At 39.4% G+C, this 27,907-nt stretch overlaps 1 protein-coding gene across 1 annotated transcript in view; it reads left to right on the forward strand.

Moving 5' to 3' along the window:
- klf13 (Kruppel like factor 13) overlaps nucleotides 1–27,883 on the forward strand; it is a 41,606-nt gene extending 13,723 nt beyond the window's left edge. Inside the window, exon 2 of the mRNA XM_088340197.1 lies at nucleotides 15,286–27,883. Coding sequence (XP_088196323.1) covers nucleotides 15,286–15,638 — 353 coding nt within the window. The 3' untranslated portion in view covers nucleotides 15,639–27,883. The remainder of the gene's footprint in view (nucleotides 1–15,285) is intronic.
- Nucleotides 27,884–27,907: the final 24 nt, after the last annotated feature.

Consider the following 27,907-nt stretch of genomic DNA (forward strand, 5'->3'; position numbering starts at 1 on the left):
CTTAGTTAACCAGGACTGAAAAGATAAGGAGACTGGAGGTTGTTTAGCATGCACTCAATGCCGAAAGAGAGAGCCCACTTCAACTAATTGAGGTGAATTTGATGAGCTGGTCAATGCAGGCGAGCCATCTCTGACGATCCCTTAAGAGTTAAGCGGATGAAGTAATGCACGTCTAAGTGTATGCAGGAATTGGACGGTCAAACACAACCTCGCCGCATGTCTCCCGACTGAATGTCAATATCCCCGTGCACAGCGGCTTGAGGGGAGTGCGTTACAGTTAGTACGAGCAACCTTGTCTGATTGAAATGCATTACAGGAGCGCTTCTCCTACTGGGAGCCAGCCTGCCGCTGTGGTTCACAACCGGACAGCTATAAGGCCCAAAGGATCTCGCATCCTTTTCAACGGTTCGTCACAACAAAGACAAAAGATAATAGATCTCCGTGTTTTGAGAGTTCTCTCCTGAGAATCTTGAGCTTAATTTCCTTTACACGCACCAGACCCTGCCTGTTCTACGCCGTGTTTCACACGCTCTCTCGTGTAGGGGTCCGAGATCGAAAGATACTAAATAATGATGGCTGTGGGGTACAATAAGCTAGCACTGTAACCAAAACCCTATCCACTCAGACAGACCAAGGAAATATAGAGACTAGAACTTATCAAGAATAAAATAAAGCCAGTATGTTTTTTTTAATGCATTCAGAGTCACATCAAATTTTGCTACATTGTTATGTTCTGTGGCTATTTTGCCAAATTGAAAATAGTCCGTCTTCTGCTTTTTGCATTAGAAAAATAGTAATGGTCCGGTCTGAAAACCTTGACTCTGCCAATGAAAACCAGAGTAAAAAGGGGTCTTGACTCCAAAAGAAAACTGCAATATTTTGAAAAGTGGCCTCTAGACCAAAACTGACTTGCAGAACATAGAAACCTATAGAGATACATGCTTAATTATCTTTTGGAGCAATACCTTCGGAGGTAAAAACACATTTACAGCATTGGCAAGTTCATTACCACCAAAAGTAACTATTCATAAACTTGTTGGTGTCTGACCATTTTGAAACAAAGTATAGTCCTATTCGGTAAAACTGAATTCAGTTGTATTTCATTTCCAATGTAATTGTTGTTGAGTTATTTCAAACCCAACATACTGAATCGAAAACGGCAACAAATCATCTCCTATAGAAAGTTTTACACTGCTACTGTTATTCAAGTGAAGAACCATTGTTTGAATTTGAATATGAGAATTTTCTGCAAACCAGCAGTAGTCTACGTAATACTTAAAGTATTGAGCTCCCTTACTACTTCGCTTCATACTTAGTGGGTTGAAAATTACTCTGAGATCAATTATCCCCGTTCGCCTCTTGCTGCGAGCCTAAAATAAACTGCACTCATGCGGTAGTGATGCATTAACCCCATTCCCATTTTCCCAGTGAAGACTGGTGGAAAGCACTTTTGTCAACTGTTGTTGGGAGCAGGGTCTGGAAAATCAGCTCAGGCCACTAAAGCATGCCATCGTGGCTAGTCTAAAACGAACTACACTGTTTTTGTCGCGATCCATTTTTCCCAATATTCTATTGCTGAGAGCACAGGTTGAGACAGCAAATTTGTGTCACGCGTGCACCTGTGTGTCGATCATTGTTACAGGCAAGACCTGGCTGAGTGCATTTTAAAACTTAGGGGAGTGGTCCACTTCATAGATTTTCACACATCACAAGGGGTTCTGGTCTCCATTAACCACAGTAAAAGAGGGTTTACAGTATAACTGCACTGAAAGGTGCACTTCAGGTTGGTCTGCTAAGCTCTTCTGATTGGTTTTCGGGCCTGGCATGCGTTTGCTGTGGGTTTCCATAGCAGGGTGTGTCAGGGAGACTGTGATGCTGCGCCTTGTCTGTAAATAGTGTGATATCCTGGCAGCGAGACAGCAGAGAACTTTCCAGTGAAACCAAGGAGACTGACGCACCACAGCACAAAGCCTGCTTACTCTTACCTTCCGCGTAAGCAAACAAGATTTCCATCCCTTGTGGTGAATAACTGAACAGCAGCCTATACAGTTAAAATACTGCTGACCGCAACCATAATGCAAGACTGCTTAAAAGTGTAACTGTGTTCTCATATACTTCAGAAGACTTGGGAAATACTAGAAAAAGCACACCTCACAGGACCAAATTAGACTTCTATGTGGAAACTGTGTCTACAGCCCCAAGCTATAAAAGTTGAGGGAACAGAAGAGGTAAATTTAAAGCGACCACCCTAATGATGGAGGTGGCAAATCCAGGTTCAGAAAGTTAAACACTCAAACACATTTTGGCTGTACAAAAGCTGCAGGAATCTTTGCCATAACTGCACCTTCTTTGTTTGGATGATTGGCATCAAGTCATATCCAATTGTTGTGCATTTATTCCATAACAGCTTCTGTAACACAAAATGAAAGCCACTTGAGTTAAAGTCAAACGTAGCCAGTCATTTTCCGACAATCCAGCCCAGAGTTCAATTGGTGGTTGTCTGCTGGCAGAGAGGTAAGCTCTGGTTTGGTTCAGGGTCGTAGCCTGCTATAAACATGCTAACATATTTAAGAAGTATGCCAAGTTCAACCACTGGGATTAGTCTCTCATTTGTTGCAACACTGGCTGACCACAAAAGAGCTGGGGCCAAATGACCGTTGAAGTCTTTGGAGGGTTAGTCTGCACTTAGGCCTTCTTGTCTGAGATTTACAGAAACATTTTCAAATTTCAAGTCCATGCTATACATTTTCCCACCCCTTTCTCATAACTTAAACTTATTTGCAGTCCTGTGGTAGTGTCACATGTTGCGTTCATGCCTGAGGACACACCAGGAATGTTATCTGCTTCTGTTTGATATAACCAGAGCGTTTTGTCGGAGCAGGTGACCGCGCCAAGTTGTCGCACTGACGCTCGCGTCAAAAGATGTGATTAGATCTCGTCCTTGCTGCAAGCAGGGCGGTTTTCAAAGCTCTGCGTTAACCCTTTCCTCTGAGACCGATGATCCTTCGTGTCTTAGCCGCGAATGAACTAAGAATGTGTAGGGGGAGGTTCAAAGATAAGCTGTTTATTTACTGACCTAGTGACCGCAGAGTGAACACTTATATAACTGCAGTACCTGTGACATAATCACATCGTATGGAGCACGGGTGTCCCTCCACTTTAACCCCCCCAAAAAAGCCCGTTGTTGGTGAAAGTACAGTTGGCTTTACATGATGTAAGTCTCTTTTCAGGCAAATGGGTCACTGTGTTCACCAACCCCCCATCACGCTTTTCAACTGACACATTCTGAGAAAGACCAACCGCACCCTGGATGTGGCAAGCAGCCAGGGATGGGACAACCAATCTGCTTGTGTGCGTGACTGTGTTAAAAGCCTGCCAGTAACGGGAGCTATCCTCTATCTCTAACAGGGATGAGCATGTATGTTTATATTTTTATAGACCTTAATGTTATCTGTCAACACTAATGTCAGTCTACCTGAAAATGCATTTAAGCAACAGGTGGCGAATTACCAAACAGTGAAGCAGTTGGAAAAAGTGATCTAACTCTGCAGTCAAATCTAATGCTTACGTTCCAATTTTGGGCGGTCAATTTCCTGTCTTCCACAACTACCAATCAAAGCAATCATACACGACCATTAAGTCTGATAAGTGAACTGCAATTATATAAAAAATAAATACGTTTGTATTAACACATGTATTTGTATTTTGTATGGATCAAACTAACATTGAATACATTTTATAACTTCAAAATCAGTGGACTTTATTTTGATCTTTTCATTGCACTTAGGCCAGTCTCCAAGCGTTACCATGTCAATGTTTTTCCCTTTTGAGTCTTTATTACGTGATTATCCTGGAGTACTCCTGTCCCAATGTTCACTACGATGTAATTTATGATAATAACGAAAATTCTTATTCTAATTTCCAAGTTATTAATTTCAAATTTAGTGTATTGGTCAATTATACAATCAATTTTGGTTTTTAAATGTAATTAATCAAAATTCTTACCCCATTGGCTTGTTAAAATAGGCACAATTATCTGATATAGCAGAAACTAGATTTTACGTCTCATTTCAAGAATTAATTGATACCAAGACCAATAAAATAAGATAAGCAAAACAATCTGCCATCTGCCTTAGTAGACATTTATTATTATTTTAGAATTGTTTTAATCATTTCTTTAAAACTGTTCCTAAAAGTAATTAAAAGGACATTGTGTAATATTTGACCATTAGATGTTGCTTTATTGTGTAGTGCAACAAAAAAATGAGCGGTACAAAGCACAAGGAAGAATACAAACTACAGAGATTTAAAGTGACCAAACCACACCAATTTGTATCTTTATTTTGCCCAGCCATATACAAGATTTTTTTTTTTTTTTTGGAGTATCCTGTAGCAGAAAGAAGGCATCTATTATTTAAGATAAGTAAATGTTTCTGTTTTTTCTGTAACAGGTAATGTATTATTGCTTATTATTCAAATCAATATGACTTGTTTTCATATTTTTTTACGACTAGGATGTGCTAGATAATACACAATGTCCCTTCTCTTTTACTTCTAGTTAGTGCCAAATAATACAAACTTGAAAATAAAATTGAAAAGAAATCTTAATTAAAATAAGCAAATCTTTCTGCTTTCATGGCAATATCTTTTGAATATTGACACAAAGTCAAAATTATTCACATTCAGTTTCTTGTTGTACAATCAAATATTTGCTGGTAATTACTCTTAAACAAAATGTAGAACTACATGGAGCGATGTGGGGGCATTTTGAGGACCCCCTGTAGGATTTGAGTGGAACTTCAATGCCACCCTCATTGACGGGCATGAGATGTGTTGTATTAATAACCATGGCGGCTACATTGCTTGTACTTAGCACTTTTATTCAAATCAAGTTCTTTTGTAAACATTACCAATTTGATGCTTTTTGTTTTTTGTATATTGCAATATTGAGATAATCAAAAGATCTGATCAACTCCAGCACAAATGTTACAAATTCTGCATAGCTTATTTGATGGGACCAATGATGATGTTTTGCTTGACTTTAAGTCCCAAGCTACCTCTCATTTTCGTACCGACTTTTTCTTTAAACAAGTCAGTGCGAGGCTTGAGGAATTTGCGACCATCAATTATTATCTCATCTGCTAGACCTTCTCTGATTGGTTGTTTTGTTTACGATCATAGTTGTTTCCAAAAATTAAAACAAGTGATATATTTGTATTGTTGTTGGAGGTTATTTTATGAATGTGCCTCTCTTAGCTCGTACTGAATTTTAGCAAAACCAGAAAGTACGGTCGGAACTTCCTAAAATCTCATCTCATCTCATCTCATTAGCTACACCGCTTATCCTCAGTAGGGTCGCGGGGGTGCTGGAGCCCATCCCAGCAATCATCGGGCAGTGGGCAGGGGACACCCTGAACTGGGTGCCAGGCAATCGCAGGGCACACGGGGACAGACAACTCACTCGCTCATTCACACCTAGGGACAATTTGGACCGGCCAATTTACCTGAAATGCATGTTTTTGGAATGTGGGAGGAAACCGGAGTGCCCGGAGGAAACCCACGCAAGCATGAGGAGAACATACAAACTCCACACAGGAAGTCTGGAGCTGGATTTGAACCCACGCAGGAGGTTCCCAAGACATGAACTGTGCCGCACATGCGCTAACCACTGCGCCTCCGTGCTGCCCACTTCCTAAAATTATTTTCTAAATTGATGTAGATGGAAAGTCAAAAAAAGGGTCAATTTCTCAAATTTTTTTGAAGGAAGTGTTTAGGGGTGGGGTTGTTAAAGGGAAAGTGTGTATTATTTCTCATCGCCTAACAGTAAAAAGACAGCATTCATTTGAAAAAATATATTCATTCAAATAATAAGCAAAAATACAGGACAATTTAAAAAAAATACTCGAAGGATGAGCAATTTGCATTCATTTAAAATAACATGAGCCTCGCCTAGAGGAAGCTGACATCATTGTCAACCATCTTATTGCGACGGATACACCGAAAAGCCAAAAACCTTGCCAAAGGCTGGGCAAAAAAAAAAAGAAACATGGTTGAGGTTTTTTCTCTTACAGTCTTCAGAGTTTGGATTATTCTGCGTCCTTTTTAGCATTGTTCTTCGATTGCACAAAATAATACAGTGACATCCGGTGTTCAAATAATACGAACTGTCCTTTTAACATACACAGTAAATGTCACAATTGCCCATTGCCCTCTCTTGGGCGCGCTCGTTTGGCGCCAGCTTTTGCTAGTTGCCTGTTTGGCTCCCCTCCTTTTTAAACTTAGTGCTCTCATTCACTCCTTGTCAGTCCGTCAACGAACCTCTGCACTTGCAAGACTTGTATTTTGACTCAGTCTGGTATCTTGCTCCAGTTTCCAGTATCCGGTATCGATCCCGTCTGGTTCGTCCTGTCCGGGATCTTGCTCCAGTCTCCAGTATCCGGTATCGATTCCGTCTGTCCTATCCTATCCGGTATCTTGCTCGTGTATCCTGTATCTGTTATCGATCCTGTCTGTCCTGTCCGGTTTAGATCTCGTCGGCCCCTGGCTTCCTGTTTTCCCGTGCCTGACTTCACTTCCCGTCTGCCCAGCGATCGGCGAATCGCTGACGTTTGTGTTCCCGTGCATGACTGCCCCGTTCCCGTAAAATAAAGCTTGTGTGAAAACGTTACGCGTCTGGGTCCACCGTCTGTTCAGGTTCTGACAGTAAATCCTTGTTTAAGAACCTTTGATAGGCAAAATCTGGAAAGTAAATACCTTTATTATTATTTCCAATTATTATACTGTTAAATATTTTATTATACATTGAAACCAAAGAAAAAAAACAATCGCAAGAATTGGTTCAACAAATAAAAGTACTTTATACCGTAAAAATGTGTTCATTTATTCCTTCATACTACATTCTCTCTTTGGGACTGTTTAGCCTATTAGAATGCAGAACACAATAAGTAATGCAAATTTGTGAAGCCGTATAAGACTGTAAGAAGTTAACTGCAATATAGCAAGGGAGTAGTGTATTAGCGATTTATTTATTTTTTTAAATTTTTCATCAGTATACATCTGGCAAACCAGTGTATGCTGTTGGGCCTCTCTGCTGATGAAGGGTTGCATGGCACAGCAACTCACCCCTGGATGTCCTGTGGGCTAATTGTTTGGTGTCAGGTTGGGAAGAGCGAAGGGGAATTAAAGTTTAAATTGGATTAAATGCCTGTATTGTCATTATACATGTGTAACGAAATTTGAGCTTCATCACAATTGCCCGCATAAATAGGAATAAGAATATATGTACAATAAAAAATGGAATGAAATGAGGTAAGAAAATGTGTGCAATACAACCAGTATTGAGCTACTGTTGGCTACATATAAAGTGTCTGAAGAGGTAATGGTAGGTGCAAATATTGGACGTATCTGAGTGCGTTTTTGACTCTAGCCACCTCCCACTAGGGAGGTATGGCTTCGGTATATTAATTGATTGATCCGGCAAAAAGACCAAACAATTTTAGATTCTTGTTCTGCAAGCAGCTAACAGCTAACCCCTTTCACGGTTCATGGATCCCTCAACCGCCTTGGTCGTCGGCCACCACTGAGGACCCAACTGTGGACAGCTCAATGTAGCTGATGCTTAGAAGTCCCTGTAGCATTGCATCTCCATGGCCTGTATTTTCTTTTACACATGTCTCACAAGCGTAGAAGTAGATGGAAGAAAACCAGCGCTTGCATGAATCTGATCTTTGGACGTCTTAAAACCAGACAAAACTGTTTCAAATATATGCTTAACGGAGCCGAAAGCGTCGGAACAGCTGACTTAGTCTTGTCGCATTCCTTACGGACAAAATGCTGACTAATGGCTGTCTTCACCTTATTTCCCCCGAAGATCAAAGTAGCTGTTCCCTTAATCTCTAGCGTATTTTCCTGGAAGTTCCTCTCTTGATAATCCCACGATATGATTTGGGGCATCAGACTTTTTTTAGAGTCTAAGTCCTCCTGCTGTTAAATTTATCTCGGAACTCCTCGAAGGTGAAAAAGGGGGCAACGTGTCCATCAATTCCCAATAGTGTGACAGCTCTAAATAATTTGAAGCATCTCAGCGGGTTGCCGTTGGATACCTGACACTTTCATCATGCCTGCATCACCACTGTAAAAAAAAACTTGGGGACATCTCAGCCTGGCTCTCTGGTGTCTGGTTAAATATTCATCTTGTTAGATCTGTTACATTGTTTTCTGAGCCTGTAGCGCTTAGCTCCACTTTTTTAGCTGCTAACTGATATTTTTTTGGAAGGTGCCAGGTGGCCGCGCCGGCTGTTCCTCTTGCTAATAAGGTATGAAATCAGACCATCATGAAGCTCATCAATGAGATTAGGCCTATAAAGTAACACTCGCTGGGTATGTTTCAGTATTCTGGGATTATTTTCAGCATGCATGGGTCTGCTTTTGGTTAAAAAACTTGGCCAAGGGGCTGGTCCTGGAGACCTATCCAATTTTATTAGATTTATGAATTAATTTACATAAAGATTATGTATTTCTTTTTAATAATAGTCTCATCAAATTGCTTTTGGAATTCATTGTCAACTTTCTATTATCAACGAATCAATTATTACAACGTCGACGAATGGATGCAGCCTTATCACATATATTGTCATTATACTTTGACCGTTTTCCTTTGGTGGGCCGGATTAAAAAGCATGTGGCGTGGGGGCCGTAGTATGCCCACATCTGATTTACAGTTTTGAAGTCTATCCAGGAGCGCTTTGCAAAATTTGAATGGGAATGCAGATCGTAAATTAAGAAGGAGTTAGTTGCGCCTGCGGGAGCAAAACGGGAGGCAGCGAGTGGGCTTGCCAGAAGCTGCGGTGAGGCGTCAGTGGGAGGACCTCAGAGCTGGGCTGTCTAGACTTGCTCCGTCTGTCTGCAGGTTTTTGTTGCAGTTTTTTGAAGCAAGATACTCGCCTTTGAAACCTGTTTCTCGAGACACGCTGGCATCAGGTAGCGTACAAGACGCTGGCTGTTTTTCCAATTTGAGGAAAACCGTGGAAAAAAGAAAGCATTTGGCATGCCCGCTATCATGCAGTCATTTGTTAAAGCATCTTTAAAGGCACACTCTGTAATAATTGACAACAAGATGTCACTTTATTGTGTAGTGCAATCGAAAAGGAGTGCTACTAAGCACAAGGAAGAATCCAAACTATTGAGACTCAAAGTGACCCAACTGCACCATTTTTCTAAAGATAAATAAAGTGAAGTCTAGTCTAACTTGTGAAAGATGGGCTTCAAGAGTTAGGCGACTTCCTCCTCCATGGTAGAAAGTGGGCAAAAAAAAAGCGATCCAACCATTTTCTCAACCGCATCAAGCTTTCTTATTCCACTTTCATTTCAAAGGAAACTGCTTGCCTCTTCTTTACACTTTGCACCAACCATATTGAATGGATGCACGGGATATTAAACAATAAAAATGTCAACGTTATTTGCACGATAGAGATATAGTACACGTAGTATGTTTACATATGGCTGGGTGACCTCTCACAGCGCCACACGCCGGTACTCGTAAAAAAGGTGCACACAATACATAATGTAACTTACAGCAATGTCCAGATATTTTTAGACATCCTGGAAAAAAAACGTTGGTATTTACCGTTTTTCGTAAGTCGAATGGTCGTAAGTAGGGGAGGTCGGTCCATATATATTTGTTTTTTTTGTTTTGTAAAGGGGTGAGGGGAGAGCTAATAAGCTATTCTTCTGCTCACTCCTTTCTGAAAATGTCTTTGGTTTCTCTTCCTGTGTTTTTTGTTTTTTGTAGCTTCCTATTTTGTTTTTCTATATTAAATGTTTTTCTTTTGAGAAATTGTTTGACAATAATCGGGAAGCCTGGCACTACTTTTAATGCATATTCAGAATAAATGACAACAACAACTACATGTTGTTACACTCCTAGTAAAATAGGTCAAACTGAAAAAGAAAATCACTATAATAAGCAAACCGTTATTTCAAAGGGTAACAACATGGTTTCTTTTGCTGTAATTGTAAAGAAAAAAGAAAAAATATAGTGTTTCGTGTCAGGAAAAAGGGCCCCTTTATTGTCATACAAAAAAATAAATAAAACGAGGCTGCATTCAGACTCAATACACAATCTTTCCACATTATATAAAATGGAAGGAAACCACAAGATATATGGTGCCATCTGGCTTTGAGTAGATTTGTGTCAAAGCCCACTTTTATTGCCCGACAAAGTGGGGGGGAGGGTGTAATTTTCCCATGCGCTGACCCACAGATAGTTACACGCTGGAAAATGGGTGGGGCCACCATTGTGGGTGCATCTGGAGAATTCAACGGCGTCGGGGTAATAGAACTATATGGAGCACACTACATCTTTTTTTAGACTGCATATATTCTTTGAAAGTGCCGGATATTAGATAGTTTAATCTCTAAAAACAATTGAAACTCCCCTGGGGGACTGGTTTTGTAATCTGCGGTTATCTTAAGAGTTGAGTTGAATTCAAAACACGACAAAACAGATTTATAAACATTGTACTACTGAGAGATGCTGATGATTATTTGCAGATGGTGATGGATGTGTATTACTAGTTGAATTTGGCTTGCAGAGAAAAGAATACTTTCTGCTACAATGGAGAATTTGTATCTCTCATTCACACCTCTGCCATTTGCTTCCCTTATCAATGATTGCAATTTTTCTTATTAAACGATAATAAACATTACGAATCCAAACCAGCACCTGTTTACTTACAGCAGGACAGACCATAAAGAATACCGCGACGAAATTAGCAATCTACAATGACTTTGTTATCTGCTACCAGTGACCGAGACAATCTGGATTAGAGCCGAAACGGGCAAGACGAGATCTCTCTAAGAAAAAATGTTTTCAAAATATTTTTCTTCTACCTAAATTGTTATAAGGCCTACACAGTTAAAAATAAAACGCAGTGGTGGGCCATGAGGGCCTGTAAGGTCTGCTCTGCTGGTGTCAGGACCAGAACGGAAACAGGACCCACTCGCGTAACGTTTCTCACAGTTTTATTGGAAAGAAGGGAAAGGATTTCACACTCGATCCGGTGGTCACGGGGAGCAGGTCGCTCTGAACGAGGAAGTGGGACTTCCGATGGCGGTGTTGGGAACGGAAAAAACAGATTCGCAGACGGACCGACAAAAGGGGACTGACAGGACAGAGTTCAAATATTGACAGGGTGCCAATCTTTCAACAAGCCGCAGCTGGTGCCACACGGGCGCGGCCAATTGGGCATCATGGCAACCGTGACATACGGACTGGGCCAATTCGGCGCCATGGCAACCGTGACAGCTGGCCTAAAAAATATCTGAATCATGTGATGTTATTTATATTTTTGTCCATTATTACCTAAATAAATCCAAGTTGTCAGACACTTTCCTCTTTTTGCCTTTCCCTGATTGTGCTGCTTCGAGATGTGTAATGTGTGCATTCATATTTAAGCATTCAACCAATCACATTTCAGCCATTACTTGTTGCCAGAGTAAATATAACCGGAGGTCGAGGCATAAAATAAGTGAGGATCAAGCTGTTGGTTCAGATTCTCAGTTTGCGGGCCAGAGCCTTCTAGCAGGCATAAGGAAACACCAGTGGTTTCCCAAGCTACGATTGGCTAGGGGCTGGTCACGAAATAATCACAACGAAAAGGTGAGGAAAAATCCCAGACATTTTCAGCCCTAAATTGAATGAAACCTTATGCCAGATATACAACAGGACAGGCTCGACTTTCAGCATTAGCTTCGATGAGGAGGAAAGAACAACTTGATGGAACTGAAATGCACAGATACTCTGTAAGACACAGTTTTAAGAAAAGGAAAGAAGGAGGATCAATTTTGTGCACAAATAAAAATGATTAAAAGGTGACCATATTCCTAAATAATATTGCAATTTTATAAAGTTACTGATGCTTTTTTTTTAATTTGTCGCAGATGTAGCCGAAGTATTTTTTTAATAGCCGTAACATAGTGATTGAAGGTTGGATTCAGACTACTGAAGGCCTAGGTGTAAAATGCAAATCCCACCACTGAAAAAAGGGATAAAATATGGGGAAAACGTACAAGTTGTCATGATTACTATTGTGACCCAGCTGTGCCCGCTCATTTGATTGGCTCCCTGTCACTATTTGAACTCAGTCCTGTCAATCCCCTTTTGTGAGTCCGTCTGCGAACCTCAGTGAGCACTAGGCAAGCCATTTTCGACCCTGACTCCCACCTGTGCCGTTTTTTGCTCCCGTCTGTCTCCGGCTTCGACCTGTTTTTGATCCTGACCACGTCTGCTCTTCCGTCCTGACTTACGATCCGTTTCTGACCCCGACCACGTTTTTGCTCTCCTCTCCCGGCTGTCGATCTGTTTTTCCGTCTTTGACACCGCTGCTATCGCTTGCGACGGAAGATCTACTTCCGTGTTCGGATCACAATCCAAGTACGAGAGCGACTTGCTTCCCGCGCCTAGCAAACACCGGATCGTGGGCGCAGCTCTTCCTTTTTCCTTTAATAAAACTTGTGAGAAACGTACCACAATTGGGTCCTGTTTCCGTTGTGGTCCTGACACACGTTGACATGTATGCTAATTCTTAGGGAAGAAATAGTGTGTTTCTAATTTTTTACCGCAAAAAGTAGAAAATTCTTCTTCTTACTTGATTTGGAAATCCTCAGCAGACAAAATTGACCTGAAAAACAGATGCTGAAATCTTATTAGACCTCGAAACATTGCCCACATACACTGGAACCAATGCTGAAGAGAGAAACACTATGAAATAGAGGAAAACGGGCTGCAGAATGCTCTTAATAGTGTATAGGCAGCCAATTGGTCCACAAGATATTTTATCATCAACACTTAAAGGCATAAAAAAGAAATATTCATACCTCGGATGCTTTCTTAGATGAACAGTTGTGAGCTTTTAGTCTTTCTCATGCGATGTTGGACCACAAAGTGTCCTGCTATGCGTATGCACTGTGGTTTGCTAAAAGGAGACTTGTAAAATGTGTAAATATGAATTTCACACATGTTGAAATTGCTAACAGACTATTGTTGGTTGAAAAGGGATTATATCTTTTGTTTGACACATGGTCACAGGACCTGAAAGGTAGATTTGAATATTTTTAATACATTTTCTTTGACACAATCATAGAATTCTTTACACACAATTTTTTTTGTCTTGCAAAAATGATTCAGTTTACTATTTTGTGCCCATCAAAATAAAACGAGTCAGTTTTCCTTCATCCCAGACTCACTCCTTTTCCTGACCCAACAATCTACCTGATGACCAGTGTTACTAAAGATTACTGACACCCAAAAGTACTGTTGTTACAAATTACTGTATACAATATACTCCCAATGAAGCCAAAATAAAAGAAATAAAACAAAACTTATACAACAACCTAAGAAAGTGATACAGCCTTCATACTTCTTGGCTTGGGCAATCTCGAGAAATTGCAAACTAACAGTTGGGATACTCCATATCCATTTTGTCTTTTGTTTTCAAACTGCTTTCCTTTTAATTTCTGAGTAGAATCAAAGAGGTTTTTTTTAATCATTTCTCCATGCATGGTGAATTACAAAAAGATTTTGGACAAACAAAACAACCAAAATTCAGCTTGAAATGTTTGCCTCCATTACTTTTGTTTTTTCTGTATGAATAAATGGGACTTGACTTTGGTTTGTGACATGATGATAGGGACTATACTCTACTATTTTTTTTCTGAATAGTATTTAAGACTGATGAGTGTGGTTGTCATTTTTTTGGTCATGTTTTGAAAAGCGATACCGCATCTTCAGTTTAGGTGATAAATCACGTAAAAATAACAATGACAACAATCCATTTTAGAAAAAGAAGCAAGCAATCCTGGAGTGACACACTATGTAAACAGATTATATCACAACACTAACTCATATATATTTGTTCAAACGTTTTAGAAAAAATAATAATAATAATAATAATTGTGGTTTGTTGAATCAAGTAAATCATGTTCTTAGTTTATCCGTATAAACTCATAATAGTGCCCCGCAGTGGCCAAGCAAGTTGATTGTGATCCTAATTGAACAATTTGTAATTGTATTTTTTTTTAGTATGCCATACAATACCTTTATATTCCGTGTTAACAACATGAAACAACAATTATACAATTTTTGTTTATAGGACACTGTATGGTTTATTTTCAAGTTAAAACTTTTAACTCCTAGAATTGTTACTTTGTAAAACCACCCACTACATCTGGACATAGTTTTTATTAAAACCACTTGCTCCTAAATCGTTTTAAAAAATTCACTGTCAACTCTATTCTGGGGCGGCACGGCAGCTGAGTGGTTACAGTACAGTTCTGAGGTCATGGGTTCGAATCCAGCTACTAGCCATCCTGTCAAGAGTTTGCATGTTCTCCCCGTTCTTGCGTGGGTTTCCTCCCACATTCCAAAAACATGCATGTCAGGTTAATTGTCCGGTTCAAATTGTCCCTAGTTGTGAATGGGCGAGTAAGTTATCCCTCTCTTTGTGCCCGTCGACTGGCTGGCAACCAGTTCAGGGTGTCCCCGGCCCACTACCCAAAGATAGCTGGGATGGGCTCCAGCACCCCCGCGACTCCACTGACGATAAGCGGTGCAGATGATGGATGGACGTTTATTCTGTTTTAGTATTGGATACCTGCGAAATAGATAGGATTCCAGTTGGTTATTTTAACTATTATTGTTCAATATTGTTTGTCGTTTGGACTATTATAAACTGTTTACATTGATAACATTTTCACTGTAGGACAATCATGTTGCTGTTATTTGATTTCCACACCATTTAGGGCGTATCTGCTTTTGTAACCTAGGAGAGCTGATAAAAAGAAAGGTCTCAGGAGAAGTTTGGGCTCCCATGTTTGTCTTGCAAGTTCAAAATCCACAGATATATTTTCTCCTTATTTTGAGTCTCAGGTTCACTGATCCTTAATCGCCAAGGTTGTCGGCGTACCTCTTTCGGTGGTGTGTCTTGAGCAAGTACAGCCTGGCGGCACCCATCTCTAGTGTTTTATTCGGGTAGGGGGTTTGCTCCCCCACATGAAACAGATAGTACTAGTTTCCATGGTTAACAATAACCCCCTGATCTGACTCAGATACAGCACCTTTATCATCTAGTTTCTGTTGTTTTTCGTTGCAAAGCGTCAACCTTGGCATGTTGGCATTGACCAGCCGCGGCGTGTGACAATACTGATACTAGATCCTCAATCACAGGGGAAAAACTCTGCAATCAACATATCAATAACCGATTAAACCTGATCCATTTTTTTTTCCAGGAGAGCGTCCGTTCCCTTGCACCTGGCCTGACTGCAGTAAGAAGTTTGCACGCTCGGACGAGCTGGCCCGCCACTACCGCACCCACACGGGGGAGAAGAAATTCGGCTGCCCGCTTTGCGACAAGCGCTTCATGCGAAGCGACCACCTGATGAAACACGCCCGACGGCACTCGGATTTCCAGCCCGGCATGCTCAAAAGGCCCCACGGGGGCGTAGTGGGTGTGGTCGGCGGCGGGGTATCGGGCCACGCCCCGCGACCCGGGTCCCTGAGCGATTACAGCCGGTCGGACGCCTCCAGTCCCACCCTCAGCCCTGCCCTCAGCCCCGCCCTTAGCCCCGCCAGTTCGCCTTAAACCGAATTTCGCACTTGGCGTGTTCTTGTTATGATAACGCTCGTGTGGTTGCACACTTGTTAGCGGCGACCTCCCTTCTTTGCTAATCCCGCGCTTGCTGTGGTGTACCATACTGTACAGAACTGCTTACTGTAGTGCAATGACATGTGTGATCCCATAAGAAGGTAATGCCTTTCCCAGATGGCAATATTTACATTCTTGACCATATGTCTCGACTTTTCTTCTAATCGTCTGCGAGCTACGACTCAAAACGACTTACGAGGAAGATGCTCGGATGAGTCTTGTTGCAAAGTCTTTTCATCTTTATGTTGTTCTTGTTTTAAAACGGGTGTTGAGAAAGGGCATACACATACTCTTTAATCTGTTTGGTCAAAAGTAACCCAAATTGGGTGAAACGGCGATCGCGGCGCTCGGTCGTTCGTACCCTGTGAATTGGGTTGAGGATTTGTTGAGTATTTTAACCCGTAATGAGGTTAAAATATAGCCATACGGATGAGTAGATGCAACCATGAAACATGTTATTGTGAAACCTCGTGTATAATGCCCAAACTTTAAGTTCTTTTTAGGTATATAAAAAAAAAGTTATACAAGAAGAAAAACGCTAGTTAGGAATAATACTCACGTGTGTCTAATTCTGAGAATGTCATACACACAAAACTCAAACTCTGACTTTTGGTTCTCCAAAGGAACTGCAGATATGAAATCTCAAAATCCACAGCTACCTTTCAAGTTGATACACAACCAAGAAGGTTTTTGGCATGCGCTAAAAACCGAGAACAAAAACACACACCTCAGGTTTGAAGACAGTTTCTTTTTTAAACCACACTACTTCACACAAAATGCACAATATACTTTTCACTTTACTCCGAACTGCGGGTTGGATTTCCGCGTACTTGGATTTTTCCGCCCTGCTCAGGGAAGGCCTTGCTAGCTTGAACACAATGATCAGTACAAACACACACAGTATGTCTTTGTGTATACATACAGTGAATATATATATATATATATATATATATATATATATATATATATATATATTCAGCTTTACACAAAACACGCTTTTGCAGTCTTTCACATTATCCCATACTCACCAACAGTACAGTTTTACGCGTTAGATTACAGCTTTTCTCACCTTCAAAACGATTTAAAGAAATATATATATACATATATACCGCTTTTTCAAATTTAAACAACACAAAACTTGACTAGAGACTAGTATTTTCGTGTACCGCTGCTTTATTTTGAAGCAAGACTAAGTCTTTGTGTGTGAACAACCCGCTCCAAAGATAGCATTAGATGTCCATTTTGGTAAAGATTTGCCACTTACGGTTTTAAACAAGCACATGTTGCTTGTTTCTGGAGACGGATTCAGTTTTGTGTGTAATAATAGAGTCTGTGATAAAATCAACCACTTCTAAATGTCAAACGGTAGGCATGTATTCCATCAGGACTTCCGTATGGATTTTGAATCTTTAGCTTAAACTAAAACAAGGCACCTCAAATAAAACAAAACCTCCCAGCAATTTTCTCGTCTTAGCTTTTCAACAACCGTTCCCGTAGACCGCATTTAGCGATCACACAATTAAACGCGCGTTAAAAGTCGTCTGGTTTTAAATATTAGTCAGATGGCGACAATAGCTGTTGCACCAACGATACCGGCTCAGAGAAATTGAATTGTCAGAGCCGTTTATAAAGAACGGCCTTGCAGAAAGAGAGAAAAATAAACGCTAACCCGTTTCTGCCACATTCATTTCCTCAGCGGACATTTATTGCGGCAAACATCCTGAATTGGGTTATAAAGATACGTTTTAAAGCAGCTGTTTAAATAAAAATGGACACAAAGAGACAGCAGTGTGTCTTCCCTGTCAAGCGCTTTGGGGGGAAAAAAAGGAACCAAAGACTAGAATAAGTGAGGAATCGACTCGAGGCCCGCAAAACATCTACGGAAAAGCGACACGGGAGCTAGAAAGACAGGCTCTACGTGTCCCGTCAAGACGTCAAGCTGTCAAGACAAAAGCTAGTCGTTTTTTTTAAAAAGCACAACGAATTGTTGCTGAGATATCTGCAACCTTCAGATGGGAGAAGGCGCCTCCTGATAAAACAGCTTTATCACCATGTGAGCGGAGGAGGAGACACTCTCGTTTCCTGCTTAAGCAAATGACACAACCTCGTCGGAGCAACACTTTTTCTGAAACCGCTTTTTTTTTCTTATTTCAAAGTTAGGGTGAAATTTCAGGATAAAACTAAAGAATATCAGGTGAGCACTTCTGTAAGTTTTCAGTCGGTACACACATTTTGCTGTTGGCGTTCTAGTTAAAGAGACAGTATGTATTATTTGACTGCTCGACATCGCTGTATTGTGTTGTACAACCAAAAAAGGAGTGCTAAAATCAGAAGGAAGAATCCAAACAACAGAGATTCAAGTGATCAAACCGCACTGTTTTTCTTGTTGCCAATGCTAACACAGCTATCTTTGCAGACAAGGCCTCTAGCATTAGCAACTAACGGGGCTCACTGCTCAAGCACTTGTGCTGTTTAGGTTGTTTAGCAATAGCATACAGCAACGCTAGTATTAGCGTATAGCCTTCTTGGTAAACTGACTATAGTGATCCCGTTTTTTCAAACCAAGCTTATTAAAAAAGCATTAGCATTAGCTACCGAAACAAAAAGCCTGCAAGTAGTTACTTTCATTGTTTAATATAGCACAAATCTCAAGTGTTAGAAAGAACATAACCATGAACAGGGTGGTGCATTTTCTCCTTTTTTTGCCCAGCCTTTAGCGAGGTTTGTTTTTTTTGTGTACCCGTAGAAGCAAGATAGCTGACAATCATATCAGCTGCCTCCTGGTGAGGCTTATCTTATGTAAAATTAATTCAAATTAGCATTTTTATCTAACACTTGGAGGTGTTAAATAATACACACTGTCCCTTTAAGATCTTTGAGAAAAATTGACAGATGGTGACTTGTATGACGACAACATACAAAAATTAGTTAGCACATAAAAATCCATGTGATTTGTTGACTTTTGCTTTATTTTTAATTCTTAATTTATAGATATAACAATTACTAGTTCATTTTTTTAAACAGAAATCCTGTTAACATTATTAAATTTAGGTCACTTAAAATAAAAAGGTAAAATAGGTTTTTACCCGTGGAATAAGAAAAACAATCTCGAGGGTGAACAAAGTAGCCTTATATCATCATCTCTCTATTTTTGCACATTTATTCTATGGACTAGGCAGCACGGCGGAGCAGTGGTTAGCGCATGTGCGGCACAGTTCATGTCATGGGCACCTCCTGCGTGGGTTCAAATCCAGCCCCAGACTTTCTGTGCGGAGTTTGTATGTTCTCCCCGTGTTTGCGTGGGTTTCCTCCGGGCACTCCGGTTTCCTCCCACATTCCAAAAACATGCATTTCAGGTGAATTGGCCGGTCCAAAATTGTCCCTAGGTGTGAATGAGCGAGTGAGTTGTCTGTCCCCGTGTGCCCTGCCATTGGCTGGCAACCAGTTCAGAGTGTCCCCTGCCCACTGCCCGAAGATGGCTGGGATGGGCTCCAGCCCCCCACGACCCTAATGAGGATAAGCGGTACAGCTAATGAGATGAGATGAGATTCTATGGATTTTGCAGTTAAGGAATTTTTACTTGAAAAAAAAGACAGGAAATTGAGTTAAAATGTTATACCTTATTTCAAGTAATACATACGATTCTGGGAAATGAGGTTATCAATTGCAATTGACAGTCATCAACTGCAATTGACAGCTATTGATGCCAATGATCCATTTTCAGACATCTTTGCAGATTTCAGAATATTTTAGTATTAGCTATTTACTACGAGGCTGCTAAGAATTGTTCAGGGGGCTACGTATGAATAGACTTGGGTCGTGGTTTGGATCATTGTCTCTTATTAAAACAGCTGCTTTCTAACTAGAAAACCAAAATAAATATAACATCATGGTGTTGTGCCGCTCACGGTAGAAACAAAAAATACTGTAATAAATAATAGGAATAATGATTAGTACTTTTATCCCAACGTGTCCATTCCACAGTTTGCTCCGATTGCATCCATCCCTACCGTTGCCATGGTGAACGCCGCTTACTCGCCTCACCCAGTCCCCTGGCGCATGTTAACAACTCGTGCAGGTGTACCCCATGAATGGCGGGCCTTGTCCCCCCAAAACCCCCAACCCCGCCCTAGCAGCCATCTTTTCAAAGAAGCCGCTCTGTCGCATCCCCCTCGAGACAAAACCCCCCTTAGATCCTACGTGGCCCCTCCCCTTCAACCGAAAAAAAACGCTCAGAGTGGGGAAAAAGATCTTTACAATTCTCGTATTTGCTGTTGAGCGGCGTTTTGTGCAGGTTGGCCTGATTCCTTAATCCATAAACCGCACAACCACCTCAGGTTCCATGGGATGTGTACAGTGTGGACGTTACTTTTTCTCTCACTGCTGGTCAGTGTTTAGTGAAACCCCCCCCAACATGACCCCAAAATCCTGGCGGAGTAACAATTTGGGGTCCTTCAGGCCAAAATTGGTAAAAAGGCAAACCACAGTACATGTACATGGCCTTAGCCTTTCACGCTTTCATCGTATATAGTAAAATAACCAGTGTAGATTTAAGACTTTGTTGGTGAAGAATATGTGTTCACTGAAGTAATGTTAAAAGTTAACTCTTTAAGCCCGTGAGCCAATTATGGCCGGCCACATCCTCGTATGTATTTCGTGAGATAATGCTGAGCACAAGTGAAAAAATGAGCAAACAATGATGTGCAGTTTTAAATACGTCCACTGGATGTCGCCAAAGTCAGGTGACACTCGCCAAGCACCCACTTTAGCTGTAGTTTCTGACTACCGTTAATCAACCAGAGAACATTGAGGAAACCCATCCCGATGTTGTTTGAGTTAAAATAAAAGTCGTAGACACGGTGTTTAAGGCAAAACAAAGAAATACACCCTAGCAGAGATTAAAAGAAGCTTTATCTCCTTACTATCATAGATATGAAATCTAACAGCAAAATTACTATATTCAGGTAAACATTTTCATAAAAATATAAAAAGCAAAAATACTTAATAAGTAATAAAAAATAAATAAATAAATCGTTTAATCAATCATTTGAATTCGTGTCACTTTCCAGTCTGCGTGAGTTTTCCAGAGTTAAATAAACTGTAGTGGAAATGAATTAAATTGTTTCTTTTCCTTTTTTACTTTCTTTTTTCTCACACGAATGCATAGGTGATAACGCAACATGACATTAAAAACCTTCAATAATAGTTTTGTGATTATTCAGAATCATAATTTAATTGTCAGCCCTTAAAACCCCCCGAGCCATTCAGCTAAGGCACATGTTAATTTAAACCCTAAAGAATACACTTTGAACATTACCTTAGTGAATATATGGTCCTTATCTAAATAGTGTTAAAATAACACTGGTTATTTTACTGTGTACGAAAACTACTTGAACATTTTATCGCAAAGATGAAATACAATTTCTGAGGTTATTTTTAGTTCAGTGCTGGTTGAACTGTTTTGTTTAAAAGGACAGTGCGTACTCTTTGACCAGTACATGTTGATTTATTGTGTAGCGCAACTCAATATATGTGGTAAAATGCTCAAGGAAGAATCAGACTCTGGGGACTCAAAGTTGTCAAACTACGGCCATTTTTGTTTTAATTTATTTGCCCAGCTTTTTGTGAGGTATTTACTTTTTTCGGGTACCATTAGCAGCAAGATAGTGGTCTATTGTGTCATGTAAAATCCAATTTATTGACCTATAAGGAAAATGCATATTTATAGGATACAAGTTTTTCTTTACCACAAGGAAGTGCTCAAAAAAACACACTGTCCTTTTAAAAAAGAAGTCATCCCTTAAAAACAGGTCCTTGCTATTATTTTGTGTTGGTAAATCATAAGTTAAGAACCAATATTTTCCTGTCTTTATGCATCCTTGGGGTGGCCACTTTGAGAGAGCTGTTGAAATATGAGTGTGCCAAGGGCTTAGTTCACGACCGATCACAAGTAACCTTCATTCTGAGGTAGAACTATGATTGGTCATTAGCTGAAACCAAAGCAACTGCGCTGTTGTCTGCACTTACAAAATGGACGCCAAATGGGCGAGATAAAAACAGGCAGATATTGTGTCTTTACTCATATTCTACAAGCACAAAATGTTGAGACAAATAAAAGACGGTAAAACAAATACTGTTCTGATTTTTTTTTAATTAATTTCGACTTAAAAAACACAAAAAACACACAAATAGCCATTTATTCACTGAAGGTGGCCACATTTCTTTAACTCACAAAACTGGAATGTTGAACTGCTGGGCGACAGTTAGAAAACAAAACGTCCTGACCTCTATGTAGATTCATTTCACAGAGAATTCCTGATTTTAGTTGAGATTTTTTTCAACCTTTTTAACTTGGAAAAGAATTAGTGCAACATACGTGTACTAAATGATTTTTTTCCACAAGAACATAAAGAAAGACTAAATAAGGTAATCCGAAATACTGTTTAAAATAGTTTGACTTTCAAGACATTTAAAAAAAATTGCTGATTGCTCAATATCAAGTGATAATTACTGCGCTGTTTGTAAACATGATGTGTAAAGTCTTTAAAGGAACAGTGTCTATTCTTTGACCACTAGATGTCACTGTGTTATGTCATACAACTGAAAACGAGCGCTAGAAAGCACAGAAGAAAACAAACCACAGAGACTCAAAGTGACATAAACGCAAACATTTTACTTCTCATTTTTTTCTGTCCAGCCTTTTTGAGGCCTTTGGGTACCTCTATCAGCAAGATGGCCGACAATCATGTCAGCTTCCTCTATGTTAAATAAATGTCAAGTATTTAAAATAATGCATGTTTATATAATAATTCATACAGTTTCACTTAAATCAATATGGTTTTTCACAAATGAATCCTTTTTTGTTCACCATTACAGAGCAGTGCTTATTATTTAGCGCCTCCTAGTGGTAAAAACGTAATTCATTAAAGAAAAACAATAAGGCTATAAATAATGAGCGAGAATATACAAACTTTCACATAAACATCCATTCATCCATTATCTGAACCGCTTATCCTCAGTAGGGTCGCGGGGGTGCTGGAGCTTATTCCAGCCCTCTACGGGCAGTGGCCAGGGGACACCTTGAACTGGTTGCCGGGCAGTCGCAGGGCACACAAGTACACACAACTCACTTGCTCATTCACACCTAGGGACAATTTGGACCGGCCAATTAACCTGACATGCATATTGTTGGGAATGTGGGAGGAAACCCGTGCAAGCACGGGGAGAACATGCAAACTCTGCACAAGAAGGCTGGTAGCTGGATTTGAACCCATGACCTCAAAACTGTGCAGCAGACGCGTTAACCACTCATCCTTCACATAAACAAAAAAAATGTAGGTTGAGAAATCCACATTTATTTGTCATAAAATGTGCCTCACAAGTGAACTGACATAATGGTCGTCCATCTTGCTGCTATGCGTACCCCCTTAAAAAAAGACTGAGAAGTAGAATAGTGTGTTTTGGTGACTGAGTATCTGTGGTTTGTATTCTTGCTTGTGCTTTTTTGTACCCGTTTTTGTTTGCACAATACAGCGACATCAAAGGGTCAAATAATACACGCTGTCCCTTTACCTAGAGGTGGATGTGTAAGGCCATAAAACATATATTTTGACGTTGTGTGTAGCAGCAGTCTAATTTATATTAGTGCGTTGTTTTTGCAGTATACAAAATGTATACATTTCAGGATCATACCTCTATAAAAAACATTCTTTTCTTTTTCTTTTTCTTTTTTTTTTACAACATTTGTTGTAGCTTCTGTTCGGACAAGTTGCACAAATGAACATCGGGTTATTTGTTTCCGCTTGTGGGTTTTAGTTCTGTACATAAATTACTGTTTTCATGACGGTGTGTTAAAAAACAAAAAAAGAGTCACAACGTGTTGTCAGGGTCATGCTTTTGATTCCAAACTCTTTTTTTTGCGCTGGTTTAAACCTGCAAAAATGATGTCAGCATTGGAAAAAAGACGCTTATTAGCTTAAAAAAGAATTTAACCTTTGAGGTTCCTTATTGCATTGTACTGATTAATAGTTGACTGCCTATTATAAGAATAACACATTCAATTGAGCTGACAGATGAGTTAAGTGTATTTAAAGCGACGGCGTGTAATATCCCGGACTGATGTCAAAGTACAGGGTTGACAGAAGCAACTGTGTGCCAAAATATACACGTTCAAGGGTAAATATCTACTATCAGACATTGTACAGGTTTTTTTCCCTTTTTTTAGTGCTTTTGTGTCATGTACAGGATTTATTGGAACAAAATGTACTAGGTAAAATATTTTCAGCTTTTTTTGGTTGGTTAGCTTCCCTTTTTTTTCCTTTACTCTTGTTATTTAATGTTATGTTTTGTTTTCTGTACGTTACGCGCTAGTTATGTACAGTGGACCCTCGCAATGGTCATGACGAATTCATCTTATTTAATTTGATTATGTATTTAAAAAAAAAAAAGGACCAAAAACAGGTATTGTGCTTGTATTGGCCTTTTTTAAGGTAATAGTAGCAGATACCAGTATTGATTGTTTTCAAATTAATGGTAGATTGCCATCATATCAAATCTTCATTAAGGAAAACTATTTCGTTGAATTTAAAAGTAATTCTTTTGAAGACAATGTATTTTTTGTGCAAAAAGAAGGCATATACATATACTCAAAATATCAATAAGTGGTATCGGAATCGGTGAGTACTCAAGAGTTAGGTGTAAGCTTAACAAATTGTCCTTTTAAAACTTATGAAATGAAATGATCTGCATTTATATAGCGCTTTTCAAGTCAAGACTTTCCAAAGCGCTTTACAGTGTGCTTCACATTTCCCAATAACGGCCATGCAGCCATGTAAGGCGCTAACCTGCTTATTGGGGGTATTTAGGGGTTCAGTGTCTTACCCAAGGACACTTCGACATGAGCCGGGATTCGAACAGCGATCTCTTGATCCCAAGACGAGCCACTGCCGCTCGAGTAGTAGATATCAGATCCTGGCGGCCATTTAAAAAATAAGGAATCTTGAATTAAAGTGAGGGCAGCACGGCGGCACAGTTCTGAGGTCATGAGATCAAACCTCCTGTTTGGAGTTTTTGCAAATGGAAAATAAATTTATGAATGTGTAATGAAAATGTGTAATGACTACTTAAGGTTTTGATATTGATCGGAAAATATGCCTTTTTTAAGGGATCGATTCTTATAATGGTAACAAATATTGGTTGCCTTATAGTGGCCATTTAAAAACACGGAATCTGAAAATAAAGTCAAATAAAATTGGCATATAATAAACACAATATTAAGAAATTATATTCAGTCGGTTTTATTAGTAATTCTTTGAAAATATCAATATTTCTCTTGTAAAGAGGAGGGAAATGTATGTACTAATGATGTTGTTTTGTGGTATCGGTATTGACGACTACTCAACAGCCCTAAAAATTGGTCTTTTTTAAGGCTTTGATACTCACAATGGTAGCAGATACCAGTCAGAGCTACCTTCTTGTTGCCAATCTGGAATCTGAAATGAAAGTAATGGTAAATTTCCATTAAATACATGCAATATTAAGGAAAATATTATGTTATGATTTAGAGGTAATTCTTTTAAAAATATAAGAGGGAAGGGAAATGTATTTCCCGATCATATCCGTACGTGGTATCAATGACTGCTCAATATTTTGGTAACGATCCGAAAATTGGCCCTTTTTAAGTTATCAATACTCACAATGGTAGGAGGTACAAATTTATCGGTTGTCTTCTTGCAGTCTCATACATTTTGCAGAGAGCAAGGAAATGTATGTACTATTGATATCAGTATGTGGTATCAGCATCAATGACTCCTCAAGTTTTAAGTAAGAAACTGTAAAAGAAATTAATCTTCGGCAACAATACTAGTACACACACACAGATTCTATATATAGATTCACAAACGATAATAATAGATGCGGGGGTCCCCTGTAAAAATGTATTTGAACGCTTAGAGATGAAACCCGATCCTTCCATAAGATCGAAAGTTGCGCGATTTATGTTGTTGCTTACATGGACTCCAATTCTTGTTCTTTTTTCTGTCTTTACGGGGAAAGCAGCGTGTCAAACGGGATTCTTTTCCCACCCGTATTTTATCTCTTTGTACACAAGGTACGCCCAGGTGTAACGGCCCCCTGTTTTTTCCCCTTGGGGACGCCGTGCAGAGCCAATTAAAAGGAACAAGATTCAAGGACATACACAGCATGTCTTCCTGCTCACAATTTTGTTTTTTTTTGTTTTTGATATCTTTAAGACTAGTTCGAGAGGGTTTCGTTCGCGATTCTCGGGTGTGCAGAAGTTGTTACCAAAGGCTATGAAGTGGTGAATATGAATGTTGCAGTAATGGCTTCGGTCGAGGCTGGGCTTGCTAATGGACCTTCTTTCGATATCTTGAACCGAGCATGCAAGAGTATGTCTGCCGCAGCCGGATGTCGCGTTTTCTTTCGTCGGATGTCACAGCCAATCATGATGGGGAGAGTAGACAGGGTCGGATGGCGGATTGACTCGTCCACTGCCGTAGACGGAAAAAGACGTCCATTGTAATAGTTGGATGAGTTATATGGTGGATCGATTATGTAGAAATACATGTATGAATGAATGAATACTGAGAAATATATGCCATATAAAAAATGAACACATGAATAAACGACAACATACCTCGATATATGACATAAATGCATTTTTTTTCATTAATTTATGCATTTTTTGTCATTTATTTTTTGGTATTTGTCATGTATTTTGAAATGTATTTCATCCTTTTTTGTGGTATTTTTCTTTTTTTGTGTTTTGTCATTTGTTTTGTTACCTATTATTTATTTTATCATTCATTTTGTCGTGTATTTCGTCGTTTTATAATGTATTTCGTCGTTTATTCCGCCGTGTATTTTGTCACGACAAAATGTTATTCAAACAAGGAGGCAGCCCATTTGCATTAGCTTTTCACCTTTTGGTGGATCAGTGATTTACTCATCGGCTACTAATGTCTTGTTTCCCTCCTGAGTAATGATAGACATTGCAGTCGATTGGTGTTCTACTCTTAGAACTCGTGGATCAACCAATATGTCAAAGGTTTGCCCCCTTATTTGAAAAACATTTTGTGGTGACACCATACATGACAAAATACATGACAAAATACATGACAAAAACGACAAAATACATGACTAAAGAAAATGACAAATTACATGACAAATTAAACATTAAAATACATGACGAAATAAATGACACAATATACGACAAATTACACGACAAAATACATGACAATATACATGACAAAAATGACAAGACACATGACAAAATAAATAACACAATCTGCGACAAATTACACAACAAAATACATGTGAAAAACGACAAAATGCACTACAAAATACACAAAAAGACAAAATACATAACAAAGGACCAAATTAATGACAAAGTTCACGACCAAATACACAAAAAATAAATGACAAAATAAATACAGAACTAAAAAAATTTACAAATTAAATGTCAAGGAAAAAAAAGCATAATTATATCAATAAATTACATTGATCTCATATATTTTGATACGACGTCAAATGTTTTAACGTGTTTATTTATATGGAATATATTTGCAGCTATTTATTCAGATCTACAATTATTGATACATATGGCAGGATGGGTCCTCCATAGAATTTAATGTCACTCCCCCCTCGTCGGTCCTCAGTGCAATGTGGCTCTTTTGATACCTCGTGTATGTTTTTCTCCTCTGTCCATCACCATCAGTTGCCTGTTGTAGTGACTCTAAGATGGCGGGGCCCCTCCATCCCTCCCCGGGGCCCGCATCACTCTAATGTCATGTGTAAATAACTCTCCACTCAGCTACGGCCAGTACATTCCGCTCTGACCTCACAGTTAACTTTCAGGTGTCTCGTTTTGTTTCATTTTTTACGTTTTGTTTTGTGCTTTCTCGGCAAACCAAAATCACTACTCTACAAGTATTACAGTTGTACAGTACTTGGGATTCCAACCACATATAATGTAATGTGCTGGTCTTAGCTGCTCTGCTGTACCTTTCTATGGCATTATTTTTTACATGTTTAGACGATATATTGTGACCATGTCCTATGCAAATATGAAAAATAACAAGATTGTTGAATAATGTATGTTGTCATAACTCGTATGCATGGAATAGTGAAGTTTACATTTGGAAATAAATTCATAAAAAATGCTACACTAGCTTGTTTTCACTTCTTTT

The sequence above is a fragment of the Urocampus carinirostris genome, chromosome 7, assembly GCF_059441175.1.
Source record: "Urocampus carinirostris isolate Australia breed hairy pipefish chromosome 7, RoL_Ucar_1.0, whole genome shotgun sequence".
Lineage (NCBI taxonomy): Eukaryota > Metazoa > Chordata > Actinopteri > Syngnathiformes > Syngnathidae > Urocampus > Urocampus carinirostris.